General features: G+C 39.5%; 1 protein-coding gene and 1 long non-coding RNA gene across 2 annotated transcripts in view; both read right to left on the reverse strand.

Moving 5' to 3' along the window:
• Positions 1-381: 381 nt before the first annotated feature.
• lhx4 (LIM homeobox 4) lies at positions 382-15145 on the reverse strand. The gene is made up of 6 exons (XM_053680487.1): positions 14790-15145; positions 9006-9177; positions 7160-7362; positions 5945-6099; positions 4378-4549; positions 382-2439 (listed from the first exon to the last, which is right to left on the reverse strand). The coding sequence occupies exons 1-6, from the start codon at positions 14863-14865 to the stop codon at positions 2120-2122; spliced, it is 1098 nt and encodes a 365-aa protein (XP_053536462.1). The 5' UTR covers positions 14866-15145; the 3' UTR covers positions 382-2119.
• A 1058-nt stretch (positions 15146-16203) lies between these two features.
• LOC124628205 (uncharacterized) overlaps positions 16204-18778 on the reverse strand; it is a 3503-nt gene continuing 928 nt past the window's right edge. The window contains exons 1-3 of the long non-coding RNA XR_006982588.2: positions 18743-18778; positions 17342-17519; positions 16204-16822 (exon numbers count right to left, since the gene is read on the reverse strand). The exon at positions 18743-18778 is cut by the window's right edge and continues 928 nt beyond it. This is a non-coding gene — a long non-coding RNA (uncharacterized LOC124628205). The remainder of the gene's footprint in view (positions 16823-17341; positions 17520-18742) is intronic.

The raw sequence follows: 18778 nt of genomic DNA on the forward strand, positions 1-18778 counted from the left end.
CGGATCTCTAGCTGAAGTCATTCATATTAATAAACTTTTATCCAAAAATATAGTCAAATGTTCACAAATAAATACGGATTTCCTTGTGGATATTTTTTATATTAATGTCTGAATGTGCCTAATTATTTCTCTCTGTCTAAATATCACGTTTATTATGAAACGTCCTTCCCGATTTTTCAGATTTTCCACAAGTAATACGATACAATGATTTCATGCCACTGCATCTGGATGCTGGATTCACTGCTTCATATGAAATAGTTCTGTCCATTTATTCATAATTACTTTACAAATAAATAAATACAACACTGTTGAATGGGTTTGATCATGAAAATATCTCAACCCCCCCCACCCCCCCACCCCACCCCCCACCCCCACGTTACAAACAAAAACGCCATCCGAGGTCACGTCTTAAATGGAGCGTGGTCACTACAGCAGAGTGCACTATCATGAGCTGGGTTTGTTTCATGGGCCATCAAACACTAATACAATTTTTTTTATTGATATTTTCTCCACGAGTCAATCATCCTGAACTAATATAAGCCCACGGGACCCTTTTTAATCGTAGTAAATGTTGCAATAACGTTACGTTTTCGTCTGACTGACAACGTTACACAGACCATCATCACGTCATGTTCTCAGAACAGCATGGCGCTGATGAATCCTGCACTCTGATTGGTCAGTAAGTGTCGATTAGTTTTCTATAACAGCGGCTCTGACAGTAGCGCAGGTTTATATTAATGCACTCGTTCTAATGCGTCATTGTTTCTATAGCAACGGCTCGTTCACAGGGACTCGTACAGCGGACGCTCCACGTAACAGGTAGTGAAGTTTTCTTGAATGATTAGTGTAACGTTAAGGGAAGGAGTCTCCAGTGTCAGCGCTTCGTAACAGCTGTAACTTTTCTGTATCTTCAGGACAGACCTTTTACTTTTTTTTTATTAACTTCAAAAGAAATAAAGTGAGCTATAGCTACTATAATATAAGTGATCACGTGGATACTAAGCAACAATAAATGTAACTGGAAACGGATAAAAATGGTTGAAAATATGTGCTGCAGTTCTTGGTAGTGCACTCACACTGTGAAGTCTGAATCTGGTGTCGCTCCACTGGAAGGACAAACAATCGAATTAAAGTATCGAATGTGGTGTTGTGCAATAATTCCTCTCCCGGTGGCGTGGGGGAGGGGGCGGAGCTTTAACTCTGTGGCCAATCAGAAGGCTTTAACGTCACTGTGGCGTTTGTGATTATTTAAGAGCATGCATTGACCAGTGCTGTCAGTTAGCTTGTAGCGTCAGTGCTAACAGCATTCATGCCGTAATGAATGGGTAAGTGTTCTGAAACTGTTTTTAATATGCCCTTGTACACTTCCCCTAAAGAGTGTGCACTTCTGGCGACTGAGTGGATTTGTTTGGCAGGAACACACACAAACACTAAGCATTCGGGATCTTTTTCTTTACATCCTGTACGTCGTCTTGTTAACTCGCTCGCATGTCTCTTAGCTAGTGTGCTCAAATCGCTAGTAACATATCGCATGCCTTCAGGTGTTGGATTGCAGCAAAGCCTTCTGGGTAAGTTGTGCTCCTGAAGTCTACAGTGATGTTGACTTGATTCCGTCTAACACACTTCGCTCCAGCTGATAAAATAACTACATACTCCAAACCAAGGGGAAGTCAGCAAGAGTGCACTAAAAACAGAACTAGAAACAGGACAAGACCCCGAGTGATTACGCTGTTTGCAAATATGTGACACACACGCACACACACACACACACACACACACACACACACACACACACACACGCACACACACACACACACACACACGCACACACACACTCTTTTACAGAATCCAAAACATGTAGATGGACCGATTAATCCGACACAGAAGGAGAAAACCGTTGATAAACATTATCAGGACGTATTAAAACCAAAATAGTGTCCTTTCAGGAAAGTGCGCACTTCTTAGTGTCCATTGTTTCTTGTTTCTTTTTCTTTTTTACGTCTTGACTTCATGACCTTTGACCTTAGAACCGCGCTAGACTGAAATCACAACGTCTGAAAAAAAAAAAGGACTCCAGAATCTCTTATGTTCCTTGTCTTTTCCAATATGACCTTTGACCTCAGAACTGGGTGTGGTCCATCTCGTCCAGCCAGGAGGCGGGGCTTGTGGGGAAGTCTGGGTATCCGGTGCTGCTGCCTGTGGAGAGGTCAGAGGTCACGGCTCTGAGAGGCTGACCCGCCGCTCCTGCCAGCCCCTCCATGCTGAAGGTCACGCCTCCGAGAAGGTGGGCGTGTCCAGGCAGCGAGCTGATGGACGAGGGCGAATAAGGACTCGCCGCCTCTAACGAGAACCCGCTGTTCATCATGTTGCCTCCGGAAACGTCCCCGACGCTCTCGTACAGGCCGTTAGCATGACCCAGCTCCGACAGGATCTGATCGTCTGAGGGAGACAGGAAATAACATCAACGACCATAATGCAAGAGCATAAATACGGTGCCAAGGTTCATAACGACTAGCACTTGTTTTCACATGGAAGGATCTAGAGACAGGAAATGACATCGGCAAGAGTGCACCATGAACCTGGCTCTCGTTTATAAACAGATGTTGCTTGAGACAGGAAATGACATCGTCATTCATTATGAGTTGTATGACATCATCACATAATGCAAATTAGCACCATGAATACAACAGAAAGGATCTGCTTCTCTGCTGGAGACAGGAAATGACATCAGCAGCCGTAAGCAATAGCATTGTTTTAATGTAAACGCTATATACAATTTTTACAAATATTCTTGTGAATATTTTATAATAAATAAATAAATAGAAGTGGCATGATTGCACTGTTTGATAGATTTTAAAGATACTAATATACATGTGGAATTTCGGAGGTATGAGGAAGTCCATAAGGAAGTACACACACTTTTTTATCCGTATGGAGAGAATCTAATTGAAAAGGTTTGGAGTGTTTCTGCCGTGTTTTTTAAACGCAGTGTGTTTAAACCCCGTTTCCTCTTTCCGTCTGATTGACTTTGTGCTTCGTTTTCCTTTTTCACGTCTCGTAAACGCGGCCTTTTAAAAGTAGACGTGGACTTTTACGAGTTTTCCGAAACCGACTCGCAAAGATCAAGATCAAGCGTCGTAAAACTGAATTCAAACGATGGATTAAAAAATGGCGTCAGGATGAAAGTCTGAATCCATGAGTAAAGGTTTCGGTAAGTTTAATTATTTATTTATTATAATTAATCTGATTTAAAACACACTTACACTATCAGAACCTCACATAGTTCAGCAGTGTGTTCATACAGGAGTGTGTTCATACAGGAGTGTGTTCATACTGGAGTGTGTTCATACAGGAGTGTGTTCATACAGGAGTGTGTTCATACAGGAGTGTGTGTTCATACAGGAGTGTGTTCATACAGGAGTGTGTTCATACAGGAGTGTGTTCATACAGGAGTGTGTTCATACAGGAGTGTGTGTTCATACAGGAGTGTGTGTTCATACTGGCGTGTGTTCATACAGGAGTGTGTTCATACAGGAGTGTGTGTTCATACTGGCGTGTGTTCATACAGGAGTGTGTGTTCATACAGGAGTGTGTTCATACAGGAGTGTGTTCATACAGGAGTGTGTGTTCATACTGGCGTATGTGTTCATACTGGCGTGTGTGTTCATACTGGCGTGTGTGTTCATACAGGAGTGTGTGTTCACACAGGAGTGTGTTCATACAGGAGTGTGTTCATACAGGAGTGTGTTCATACAGGAGTGTGTGTTCACACAGGAGTGTGTTCATACAGGAGTGTGTGTTCATACAGGAGTGTGTTCATACAGGAGTGTGTGTTCACACAGGAGTGTGTTCATACAGGAGTGTGTTCATACAGGAGTGTGTGTTCACACAGGAGTGTGTTCATACAGGAGTGTGTGTTCATACAGGAGTGTGTTCATACAGGAGTGTGTTCATACAGGAGTGTGTGTTCATACTGGCGTATGTGTTCATACTGGCGTGTGTGTTCATACAGGAGTGTGTGTTCATACAGGAGTGTGTGTTCACACAGCAGTGTGTTCATACAGCAGTGTGTTCACACAGCAGTGTGTTCATACAGCAGTGTGTTCATACCTAACCCTAACCCTAATTAAACACAATTGTCATTAGAGGATAAACTAAAGATGGACATTTCTGCAACAGCAGTTTGTCAAAAAAATTTGTTTACTTATTATCTCAAAATTCTGGACATTATCTTGCAGTAATAATGTCCAGACGTGTAAAATAATAATCCAGATGTTTCACACACTGCTCCTATCAAAGCTGCTATCTGTCAGAAAATGGTTTCTGTAACAATAAGACGTTAAACGCGTGAACCGAAAGGTGTAAAAGTGAACACACCTCTGAAGCTGAGCTCGCTGTCGCTGATCCCTCCATCCTCGGCCGAGCTCTCCTTCTCCACCTTCGCCGCTCCTCTGCTGCGCTTAACACTTTTATAAAACTGACCCCAGCGGTGGCGTCCGGCGTCCTTCTTCAACCGCTTCTCCTTCGCTCGTCTGTTCTGGAACCACACCTGAGACAGACAGAGAGAGAGGGAGAGGGAGATTATTTTTCCTGAAAAGGTAAGTGGTGTAGGCCACGCGGTATATTAGTACACACAGCAGGTGTATGTGCGAGAGAAAGAGAGAAAAGAAAGAAAAAAAGAAACATGTAAAGAGAGTGAAAAAGTACAAGATAAAATAAGATCTGAACAAAAAGGCTGAAGGAAAAATAACGAACTGATAAAGATAGTGAGGACGAGCGAGGTAAAAATTTAAATTAAAAATAAGGAAGAAGATAAAAAGAAAAAAGACAAAAAAAAAAAGGAACGAAAGAAATAATGAAAGAGGGAGGGAGAAAAAGACAAAAAGGGAAAACAAATAATTGATAGGGATAGTGAAAATAAGGAAAGCAAAAAATAAAATATGAGAAGATAAAAACAATACAGAAAATAGAGGAACGAAAGAAAGGAAGGAAGAGATGGAGGGAGAGATGGAGGGAGAGAGGGAGAAAGGAACGAAGAGAGGGAGAAAGCAAAGAAGGAAGAAAGGAAGGAAGGAAGAATGGAAGAAAAGAAGGAAGGAAGAGATGGAGGGAGAGAGGGAGAAAGGAACGAAGAGAGGGAGAAAGCAAAGAAGGAAGAAAGGAAGGAAGGAAGAATGGAAGAAAAGAAGGAAGGAAGAGATGGAGGGAGAGAGGGAGAAAGGAACAAAGGGAGGGAGAAAACAAAGAGGGAAGAAACGAAGAAAGGAAGGAAGGAAGAACAGAAGGAAGGAAGGAAGAACAGAAGGAAGGAAGGAAGAAAGGAAGGAAGGAAGAACAGAAGGAAGGAAGGAAGAAAGGAAGGAAGGAAGAACAGAAGGAAGGAAGGAAGAACAGAAGGAAGGAAGGAAGAGCAGAGGGAAGGAGGTAGGAAGGAAGATAGAAAGAAAGGTAGGAAAGAAGGAATAAAGGAAGGAATAAAGGAAGGAATAAAGGAAGGAAAGAAGGAATAAAGGAAGGAATAAAGGAAGGAATAAAGGAAGGAAAGAAGGAATAAAGGAATAAAGGAAGGAATAAAGGAAGGAATAAAGGAAGGAATAAAGGAAGGAAAGAAGGAATAAAGGAAGGAATAAAGGAAGGAATAAAGGAAGGAAAGAAGGAATAAAGGAAGGAATAAAGGAAGGAATAAAGGAAGGAAAGAAGGAATAAAGGAAGGAATAAAGGAAGGAATAAAGGAAGGAATAAAGGACGGAATAAAGGAAGGAATAAAGGAATAAAGGAAGGAATAAAGGAAGGAATAAAGGAAGGAATAAAGGAAGGAATAAAGGAAGGAATAAAGGACGGAATAAAGGAAGGAATAAAGGAAGGAATAAAGGAAGGAATAAAGGAAGGAATAAAGGACGGAATAAAGGACGGAATAAAGGAAGGAATAAAGGAAGGAAGGTACCTGCACTACGCGCATGTCGAGTCCTGTCTCGGAGGAGAGCTGCTCTCGGACGTGCCGCGCGGGTTTAGGAGAGTTTTTATACGCACTTTTCAGCGTCTCCAGCTGTTTGGCCGTGATGGTGGTACGAGGACGCTTCGCTCCTGACTCTGAGTCATCTACAACACCACACACACACACACACACACACACACACACACACACACACACACACACACACACACTTTTTACTGTCAATTACTGTCACAAATTACTGTCAACAAGATCGAGCAATAACTGAGTCACTGAATCAAATCAATAGTTTTAATTATTTTAGCTCTATAAGACCATGTTCAATACGTTACAAAATGTTGTGAAAAGAAAATATAAATAATAATTTCCTTTAAAATAAGTCATTTTACTACACAAAACCCAACATTTCTGCTCTTGAACACAATCCTCAGAATCGGAATCAAAATAAGAATCAGAATCACTTTCATTATTTTTCTGATTCGTTTTCTTTTTTAAATTCTGATCTTATCTAGTAATATTCTGCTCCACGCCGAAAGAAGGAAAAGAAACAATGGAAGGAAAAAGGATACATTACAGATGGGTTTTTTTTTTTTTTTGCATTAGTTGTGTGAAATATTTTCTCTGTTATGTTTTGATTCTTTCTTTCTGTGTTCGAATCTTTAAATGAAGCCTCAACCTCCACGTGATTCCCCAGATTTAAATAAATGAAATGTGTGGCGTCAAGTGTGTGTGTGTGTGTGTGTGTGTGTGTGTGTGTGTGTGTGTGTGTGTGTGTTCCCTCTGAGAGCTCGGGGAGATGTAAATCTCCTCACAGTGGCAGGCTGCTGGAGGTTATTGAGGCACTGCCATAAAACCCCATCGCTTCACTTAACATAATCAATCAGCGCTCTGCGGAAATCTCCATAAACACACACACACACACACACACACACACACACAAACACACAAACACAAACACACACACACACATACACACACATACACACACACACACACACACACACACACACAGAGCAGATGTCTGGACACCCTGAGCACTCTGATACACATGCCATGATTTCACTTCTACTGTAAATACAACAACGTTGCCGATGTGGAGACGAAGCTCCGCCCTCCTGACGTCACGACGACGTTTCGCGTTTCATGTGAACTCTTATGGCATGCCTGTGATGTTTTTATTGTTCTTATACGTTCTTCCGTCCTCACCGTTCTGTTTTGCGGTCTCGTAGTCGACCTTGCAGACGAGTCTCCCGTCCTCCATCAGGTAAAACTCGTCTCCGGTGGCCAGCTGTCTGCTGCACATCACGCAGGAAAAACAGTGCAGGTGATAAACGAAGTCCTGCGCTTTACGCACCACCTGAGAGGGGGGGATGCCCTGCTGGCACGACGCGCACTTCGTCCCAAAACGCCTGCGGAGATACACACAAACACAGCCGGTACCTGTGAGCGCACCTGGGTGAGAACTGGGCATGAAACTGGGACACGGGCGGAAGGTGTGTTCTTTACGCTTGGCTCAATTTACTGCTTGTTGTTAAATTAGCACCCTGTCATTTCATTAGTGTTACTAATTGCCCTTTAGGGAGCAGAGTGTGTAATTTCATACTGAAACACTAACACGGACCCCCACCCCCCCCACCCCCGCCCCATGCCCTAGGCTGCTTACTGCACAGGGGGGAATGTGGAGGCCAGGGGGAAGGGAGGGGAGGGGAGGTGAGGGGAGGGGCAAATTTAACATTAAACCCCCCTTTTACCCTCTGGGTGAGTTAACAATGTTATCTTCCACTCAGAGTCTCACCGAGACATTTAAGTCTCAAACATGATTCGGTAAACGGATAAAAGACAAACTTAATTTATTCCTTAATGCCGTGGAGAGAAGAACGAGAGAGAAAGGAAAGGAGGCTGAAATAAGAGAAGAAGAAACGAGGAGAACAAGGAGAAGTCCTCATGACTGTACCCTACTCCCGACCAAGGCCACACACTCCGCAGTGAAAACAGTAAAAACAGCAGCTGCTGGTTTCCAGTGAACTTTACTGCTGATTAAAGGAGCCGAGGAGCTGCTGATTAAACCGAGCGCAGATGACTGAAGTTAATATAGCATCAGTGTAATTTGTACCAAAACGTGCAAACCCGACTCTACAAACTCGACAAGTCCCAGCAGCACAGTGGCTTTTAGTTGGTCCCAATAATAACCATTTAGAAGACGCTTTTTTAAAGTGACATACAGTTGAGGTAGGACACAACCCAACAACAGAGGTGAGAAACCAATGGTTAAGGGTTCTAAACATAGATTGCTGGCAGATGCTACACCAATGTCCCCCGAGTTCCATTCTACACCAGTGTCCTCTGAGTTCCATGCTACACCCTGATGTCCCCAATGTCCTCTGAGTTCCCTGCTACACTGATGTTCTCAGAGGACCGTGCTACACCAGTGTCGTCTTAGGACCATGCTACACCAGTGTCCTCTGAGTTCCATGCTACACCCTGATGTCCCCAATGTCCCCTGAGTTCCATTCTACACCATTGACCTCTAAGGACCAAGCTACACTGATGTTCACAGAGGACCATGCTACACCAATATCATCTGAGGACCCTTCTACACCAATGTCCACTGAGGACCATGCTACACCGATGTTTTCAGAGGATGCGGCAGATCCATCAATACCCCCTGACAGGCTGGGTCTGATTCCTTCCCTGGATCAGGCTTAGTATTTTCTTCCCTCTCTAGTCTCATTGTTATTAACTGCTCCTACCTCCTCCTGACAGACTCTTGTCCTTGAGTTAGTCCTTCATCTTGTCCCTAAGTTAAATTTGGCCTTGGTTCCTGTCCCTGGTGTCATATTTTCCTCCTCTTTTTTTGTTCCGGGAGCCAATCAGGAGTTCAGGAGCCTAAATAAAGTGCCGCTGCACATCCACCCTGAAGACTCCGACACCCAGTTATTACAGGAGGAGAAGAAGGTCAGAGCCGGGGGCTCCCGTGGTTATGGACGCGTACAAACGTTTTACACACACACGGCAAGCAATAAAAATGATGAAATGACTCGTATATACTGACGTGTAGAAGTGCTCTCTGCAGTACACGTGTCCTCCTCGGCAGTAACACCTGTCGCTCAGCAGCTCGTCACACTCTGCACACCTGAGACAGGTGGAGTGCCAGTGCAGATCCTGAACCTTACACACAAACTTATCCAAGATACGCTGGTTACATCCCGCACACTCCGGGACCTCTGTGTAAACACACACACACACACACACACACACACACACACACACACACACACACACACACACACAGTCATTAATAATATTTAGAACTTTGATTTATGATTTTTTAAATAATGTTGTTTAAAAATGTAATTATTAGAATAAGAATTCATGTACAATAATTTATATTTAGAATTTTATAGTAATTGTATAAAATAGATACAGTCCATTTTTACAGTTACATTCCATGTTCTGTGTATTTATTGTTATGATCGGTGTATTGTTGTGTTCTGTGTATTTATTGTTGTGTTCTGTGTATTTATTGTTGTGTTCTGTGTATTTATTGTTATGATCGGTGTATTTATTGTTTTGTATAGTATTTGCACTTTATGTAGTCTTGTGTACTGCTCCGTGTTGGACCATGGTCCTGAAGAAACGGCATTTCATTCCAATGTATACGAGCTATATAGAGGAATGACAATAAAAACCCACTTGACTTGACTTGAAAATATTATTAGTAAAATCTGATCTGAACTGATATTCTATATGTGATCCCCCTTTTAGTTTAGGACCAAAACCTTTATCTTTTTATATATTAGAAAGAATATTAAGGATAATTATGGGGATACATTTGTGATTTTTTTAAAAAAAATCTTACAAATCATATTCCATATAGTATGTTATTTAAAATTGTATACATCATCAGAAAGACCATAAACATGCTAATAAACAAGATCATCATCATCATCATCAACAACAGTAATGTTACAGATGCGATAAATGTGTGTGTGTGTGTGTGTGTGTGTGTGTGTGTGTGTGTGTGTGTGTGTGTGTACAGTAAATGTGAAGCAATGTATCTGAGATCCAGGTAAAACAGTGATGAAAGGCCTCCATACATCCAGAAAATAATCAATAATACAGAATAAAGAGCTGAGGGACGCGCATGCGCACACGGACACTCATAAAAGGAATGATTTAATATATAATAAGAGCAGGGAAGAGCGGAGTAACACCGACACCGACACTGATCAATATCTCAGACAGGGTTGAGACCACAATCAACCTACACTTACATTAAAATAATATATTATTTTTTAAAAATTGCCCTGGGTGAAGGGACACGCTGTCACGTGACTCGTTTTTTAAATATATTTTATTTTTAATTTTTTGCATTAGTTTATGTTTATGTCTCCTCTATCCGCCACGTACCATGAATGAAATTAAGGTTGTTGTTGTTTTTTTTTTTTTTAAATGCTAATAGCAAATTAGCGAACAGGTAAAGGTACAGTGCAGACATGAGAGACAAAATTCAATCAATAATTCAGAATAAAGAAGCGCGCTCGCGCGCACACACACACACACACACACACACACACACACACGCACGATTCTAACAAAACGCTTTGCTTACACTAATCACAATATTAATCATGCAGTAAATAATCAATACATCAAATTAATTGCACGAAAGCACGCGCGCATTCAAAACACGTTTATATATGAAATACACAAAAATGGGGCCAATATTGTTGTTAAAGAAATGCTAATCATTAATTAGTTAACAACTGAAGCGCATTTATGCGATAAAATACAGAGAATATAATTATCCTAATAATATAGAAACATTAGAAATCACTCATAACACCAGCACACATTTATATTAAACATTAGGCTGTAAGAAATATACACATTAAAATAAATAAATAAACGTGTGTGTGTGTGTGTGTGTGTGTGTGTGTGTGTGTGTGTGTGTGTGTGTGTGTGTGTGTGTGTGTGTGTGTGTGTGTCCTATTTAATAGATAGACAGATAGACAGACAGACAGACAGACAGATAGATAGACAGACAGACAGACAGACAGACAGATAGATAGATGACTGTATTCATCCCAGAGGAAAATACACCTATTGCAGCAGCACAGAGTTAGAAGTATACTAAAAATAATTTAACATTATAAATGAAATAAAAATAAGAATGACATCATATTATAAGAATAATACTTTCTCATATCTAGTTTTTCCCTCCATATCATATTACCTTTTTAAAATGCAGGTATAGTAGCATAGGATTTAAACGCACACTAGAAAAGCTGTGTTTATTATTATTATTATTATTATTATTATTATTATTATTATTATTACTATTAAATGAAAGATAACAAAATAACAATAAATCTGTTAATGAGTTTATGCATTTATCTAAACATCTGTCTGGTTTTACCCAGAACATCATTATTACAATCATTATGATTACAGTGATATACATCATTAGATAATATTTACCTTCATATATCTACGCTCTGTTAGCTGTTGTGTCCGATTCTTCTCCGACACATGTATATTTAGGAAGAAAATTTTAGATTAGATTTAGATCAGACTCGTCAATTATTGTAGCTAGGCTATGTGACGCTTGGATTTTTTTTCATAATATATCAGGACGTGAATAAATAATTTTGTATTTATTAATGAATTCTTCGACCTGCTTCACTAAGGGTCTGTGGTTTATAATTCTAGAACCACAGGCCATGAGATAGTTATGTATTAAAATACGAATAAAAATGTTAAGATAATCAGTTAGAAGCAAAAGTTGGCTTACAGTGATCGCTCATTTATTCATTCATGTTTTAATCTGCTGTTATTCAAAGCGGCATTTCATCATCATCATCATCATCATCATCATCATCATCATCATCATCACTATTATTATCATCACTTCAAAATGGAAATAAAATCCTGATTTACTAATAAACAATTCAATAACACAGGTATAATAACGCGCTTTAGCTTCAAGTTTCGGGTTATTTCTGTGTGTGGCATCGTACCTGACAGCTAGTGTGTGTGTGTGTGTGTGTGTGTGTGTGTGTGTGTGTGTGTGTGTGTGTGTGTGTGAGAGAGAGAGAGAGAGAGAGAGAGAGAGAGAGAGAGAGAGAGAGAGAGAGAGAGAGAGAGAGAATAATGATGGTAGAGTCAAAATGTCAAAGTGGACTAACAGAGATAAATTAACACCAACAACAACATCAGTATATATATATAACTAAACTAAACACTTTGTGTGTGTGTGTGTGTGTGTGTGTGTGTGTGTGTGTGTGTGTGTGTGTGTGTGTGTGTGTGTGAATTGCGCTTTACAAATGAAAGTTATCATCATTAGCCTATTATTTATCACTATAACTCTTATCAGGACACCACGCCCCCTTTACTTTGCATAAGATTAAAAAGTTATCTTTTAATTTTCCTCTCAAATGACTTTCTGTTTGAACTCGCTGATCAGTTTCCATAGTTACCAGGCAGTAAACACTCACAAAACACCACCAAAGCCCAGGAATAAAGGCACCGAACTTCAGCGTTCCTTCCCGCCGGTCGGCGTGGGCCGGGTTTGGTCCTTTAACCTGTGACGTTATCACTTTAAAAACCGGGTCACGAAAGCTTTCGTTTTCATTTAAAAGCTCATTAGAGGTTCAGCACTACATGCACTTTCACCTTGCCAGGTGAATTAGTAACGCCTCAGTGTCCAGTTCGGTATCTTTACTCCTCAGAGTGTTGATTATATCGATAATTCTTATGTGATTTAGTCTATCCATCGCTCTGTATTTATCACTGTAATATATCTAAACAAAGCTGGCGAGCTCGCGATGTGTCCGAGTTAAACACCAATTTAACCTGCATCAGATTAGTCTGATCTGAACTGTTTTCTTCTGGTCGAAAATAAACTCAGTGCGACATTTCACTTTTTTGGTCTCATCCTCAGCCAGATGTGGAGGAGTTGATCGTTTCATGATGGAGTGCGGACCAAATACAGTGATATAAAATGATCAACACCGGAAGCTAACACAACCACTGAAACTCTATCTACTGAAAAAAAAAAGACCAGTCAGGATTCAGTTCGGGGGTTTGCCCCTAGGAAGCTCTCTCCACCTGCTCCACCTCCATCTAGTCCTTAAATATAACCGCTTTATTATTTATGATTTATTCATATTATTTCTGATTATATCATGCCACGCCATACTGATAATGTTTTGCGAGCGCGCGCACACACACACACACACACACACACACACTCAGGGTCATGCACGAGGCAGCACACGCTAATTACCCCACATTTATTAGACCTATATTGAAGTGAGAATAAAATGGATCTTATGACGTGTTATTGATTATTAAAGGCGGAAATAATTTCCGACAACATTATTAATTCACTCTTCATCTAACCAGCAGAACCCATTCGAACCATACTGTGGAATTTAATATAGAAATAGATATTAAATCTTTAAAAAAAAACAAACAAACAAAAAAAACACAAAAAAACAACAACAACAAAAAAAGCATGATGACGATGATGGCGTTTTGTTGGTCAAACAAATCTTTAATTAAAACACGAAACGAATTAAGAATTAAATCCTGGATTATTTGAGGATTATTTGAACCCCGTGTTCCTTTTAAATGTTTTTTTTTTTTCTCCAACATTACCGCATGTAACATACGAACAATTCACTTCATCAGCCGCGAATTAATGTCGCACGTGACATTAATGATATTATATTCGGGGAAAAAAAAACAACAACATTTAAAAGAAGAAATAAAAACAAAACCAGCGTGTGTCCTGAAACGTGTAAACGTGCAGCTGTGTAGATTGTCACCCACATTTATCTGCCTGACTTCTATCTGATTATGGAGAGCAGATGAACTGAGCAGGCGAGCAGATGTGAAGATAAAGAGGCAATTTCTTTAATTTAATTTAATACGCGTTTGGATTTACGGAGCTCCACCAGACACGTCACGAAACTCAGCTCTAATCTCTGCGTATATAACAGGATTAAATTCACTTTAATGCGATCGGATTCGGAGGAATAAAACGCAAACATCAGGATGAGGAAAGGAAAAGATATAGATATAGATATATATATTTAACCCGTTTTTACTAAAGATGCGGTTGCGTTAGTTTGTCGTGGCCTAATGGTGAAAAACAAAAGGATGTGTGATGGAATTTAAAATGTAAAAACGTCTTGAAAACAACATACCATGCAGCTTCTGAGAAATATAATCAAATCAGCGGTTAGCAATTCATTCGTTTAGATTTTTAAAGAGGAAAGGATCGTGGAGATGTGAACGCAGGCCAAAGTGATGCGCATACACACATCTGCACACATCTGTAAGTGTAAGAGGTGATCAGAATATACCAAAATCTAACTCTCATCCCAGTTTGAAGTAAAATAAGACTTACTCGTGTCGCAGTGTTCATCAAGAAATAAAATATTCGTGAATATTGATATGACGGAAAGAGAGAGAGAGAGAAAAAAAAAAAGTGCATCGAGATATTTTCACTGGATATCATATCAATAGCCTGAGAGATTCTTTTTTTTTTTTTTCAATATGAAAAAATAGAAATGCTAAACATCAGCTAAATCATTAAAGTGCGTTATTTATAAATAGAGATGTAAACTTATAAAATATGATAAAGATAAACAGAAAGCGACGCTCTTATGGAAAGTCGGACCTGATGCGTTTCTGCATTTCAGCTCACTCCAGATTACTGCACATTTACAATATATATAATCAATATTGCTGCATCATCATCATCATCATCATGATCATCAGGAAACTCAGTGTGTGAGCAGTGTGTGAAGAGGATGAAGAGTCTTACGCTGCAGTGGCACGAGCATGTCGGGCTTCACGGCGCTCTCGCTGGGCAACACGGCGGCGCTTTGCATCATTTTCATCCGCTCTGATAAAAACACACACACACACACACATGCACACACACACACTCCCACTCCCACACACACTCCCACACACACGCGTTCACACACACTCACACATTGTCACACACATTCAAGCGCGTGTCCGTGCTCGGAGCTCTCCAGACAAGAAAAAAAAAACCCTCTAAAAAATAAAAAATAAAAAGAGTGAGATGTACAGGACGCGTCTCTTTTCCTCCTCCTCTCTCTTTCTCTCTCTCTCAGTCTTTATTTCTCTCTCTCTGCGCGCACGCAGACGCATACGCACACGCGCGCGCTCGCGCTCGCACACACATACACACACGCACACACACACGCGCGCACTGCTTTGATTCATTCACGTTGCAGGGGCGCCGCGCTGACCAATCAAAACTCACCGGAAGTGACGAATACGTCCCTGTGGGGATCTCGAACGCTATAAATACAGGCGGCCGATGCGCCTGAGGAAAAAAAAAAAAACACCTCTGAGGAGATTTATCAGCTAACACACATTAGCTAACTGAAATAAGTATCAGATGACATTAACGCCTCATTATCGTCCACTTTTTAAAATATTTTCATTTTCTTGAAACGCTTTTAAAACGGTATTAAGAAACTAAGCGTCCTTTAAGCCCCAAGGCTACCGTTAGCATCCTGATTAGCAACCAATTAAAAAAAAAAAAAAAAAAAACAACCAACGGTCACCTTTTATTTTCTCATATTTTCTGTTCTTTATGGTTTAAAACCTGATTTAAATAAATAAATATATATATATATATATATATATATATATATATATATATATATATATATATATATAAAATTATTTATTTATTATAAGCAAACCTGTGGAGATTTATCATCCTAACACACATTACTTAAAGAATTAAAAGTAACATTTATCCAGGATTAGTATCCATTTCTTTCATCTAAATATTTAGTCTGGATTCCATAACATCATTTTACCATTTTTATGCAATAGATCCATCTTTGCTAATCTTTCCCCTAGCTGTTTGCTTTGACTTATATTAGATAGTTTGGGGTTTTTAGAAAGAGCTTAGCATTAGTTAGCATCATTTTACCCTCAATTATCACTTATAAGAGTAAATCATTTACTGTTCATTACATTTGGATATTCTACCTAAATGTTGTTATTTAGCACCAGTTCTTTTCACCAGCCTGGTGGTGCTGATGACCAAAAATCACCCATTTCTTCTCTACATGTTTCTTGAATGTGTCTCTGAAGTGAATGAGCTCATCAATCATTTATCTTTATTTTAATACAATTATTAACAAACTAGCATAAAAATGTTAATAATCAAACTGAGTTGGACTCCTCCATTTACATTTTCCACTAAAGAAGTGAAAACATGACACTACACTGAATTGGGTTCTTTGATGACATTTATTGAAGAACTGCAGCAAATGCATTAACTGAAAAAGATCTTATAACAATACCATCCATGTGTGTGTGTGAGAGAGAGTGAGAGTGAGTGTGTGTGTGTGTGTGTGTGTGTGTGTGTGTGTGTGTGTGTGTGTGTGTGTGTGTGACAGAGCTCATTTCACCCACTGATGCAGTAGAAAATCCCAGTGGAGCTCTGAGTTCAGGTGAGATGAACTCAAGCTTCACTTCCCATTTCCTTTAAGGATAACAAGAGGAACAAGGCACTGGGATAAAAAAAAAAAAACACCACAAACACCACCACCACCACCACCATGATCATCATCATCACCATCATCATCATCATCAGCAGTATCATCATCATCATCATCAGCAGTATCATCATCATCATCATCATCACCATCATCATCATCATCATCAGCAGTATCATCATCATCAGCATCATCAACCTCTTCTTGTCCACCTTGTCCTTCTTTTTAATTGCTCATCTTCATCTTCTCTCTCTCTCTCTCTCTCTCTCTCTCTCTCTCTCTCTCTCTCTTTTTACCTGAACGTCACCTGTGAATGATCACATGATTCACACGTGAAATTTACACGTATTCATTTAGACACTTCACATGTTTATATTTTGCATATAGTGCATGTGCTTTCATATGTGACTTTCTTACACCAGTCGTGTATTTTCACGTTAATTTTGATACAGGTAGGTCATGTGGTTTTATTACTAACACGTGATCATATAGCTTATTATGCACATCAATTCACGTCTGATATAGGCTACAGTTTCAGGGCAATCACGTGCTCAAAAATACCTTCACGTGTTTTTCACGTTTTTACACGTTACACACACGATCACATATAGAACGCGTGATTTTTCCATAAGGGAGCCTTTCAAGTCTCACATCAAACATCACACACGTCAATAGAGGCATATCACACAATTCATCTCTCTCTCTCTCTCTCTCTCTCCCTCTCTCTCTCTCTCTCTCACACACACACACACACACACACACACACACACACACACACAGTATATAATGCACAATGTCAATTACATACACATCATAAATTACTTACATATCGCGCTGTGATGTAACATCGTTGTTGTTGTTGTTTTTAATACGACAAAAAACTTTTTCTTTGGAAGGACACCATATCCACGTGTAGAGGTGAAAGATAAGCTACACACCAAAGGTACACAATATAAAGTTCCACCCCGGAGACAAGGACAGACGGAGTTTATCACCCTTTTTATCTGAGAGTGAAAAATCAGAAGGTCTTTTTTTAGACGAATTAATTATTTTTGTTTGCAATAAATAATCAGAAACGCACTACTAATGCTATTACTATTATTATTATTATTATTATTATTATTATTATTATTATTATTATAAGAGCAATAAGATATTAATAACTGAAATAGCCTATATAGTTACATTGTGTAAACAAACAAACAAATAAATACATGATATTTATTCAGTGGTGTTGGTGACAATTTATGTGTATACATTCTATAAATTAATAATAAATTAAAAAAAAACAACACAATAATGAGCCTGTAACGTGACTGAAAATAACCTGCAATTAGATTCAGCGATTAGAGAACATTTTAATAATAATAATAATAATAATAATAATAATAATAATAATAATAATAATGATGATGATAATGATAATAATAATAATATTAAGAGTAAGAAGATGCAGAAGGGAACTCAGTGTGAATCCTGTCAGCCTTGTAGCATTTAAATCTATAAATTCATGAATAAATATTTCGGCTGCATGAATTAAAATGGAGTTCTGATCACGGTCCGATTATCTGTATCTATCAGACAGACGCACTGATGCGGCGGAGGTGAGAAACTCACTGCGACGCCATATTTCATTACACATCACTAACCCCCTCAACATTAAACCCTAAACCCTGTCCCCTAACCCCTAACCCCTCCGCTCACCTCCGCACGCGCCCCACATTTTCATTTAGATGACTGAGATTATTTCATTACGCTGATGGTCAAGTTCATAGACAATGAGTCTACACCCCCCCCCCCCCCCCCCCAACACACACACACACACACACACTCACACACACACACACACACACGACAAGAACAGAGCAGCAAATCGTCCTAAAGCGTTTATAAAACGACGTTCGGTGACGTCATCGCGCAATTAATAATGATTCAATCTTAATGATGTCATTTAAATGCAAAAAAAAAAATCGCATCTGATTAATTCGGGTTTCATTTTCATTTTTAATGAATAATTTAAATAATCAAGTGAACAAACACACACACACACACACACACACACACACACACACACACACACGGAGAAAACGACAGTTTAATCTATTATTATTATTATTATTATTATTATTATTATTATTATTATAAAAGGAGACAAAGACAGAGAGAGAGAGAGAGAGAGAGAGAGAGAGAGAGAGAGAGAGGTGTAAGGTAAATACAGATGACTCACTGGAGTTACCTGTGTCCTCAGGTGAGCCGCAGAACG

Source organism: Ictalurus punctatus, chromosome 5 (assembly GCF_001660625.3).
Source record: "Ictalurus punctatus breed USDA103 chromosome 5, Coco_2.0, whole genome shotgun sequence".
NCBI classification, from domain to species: Eukaryota; Metazoa; Chordata; class Actinopteri; order Siluriformes; family Ictaluridae; genus Ictalurus; species Ictalurus punctatus.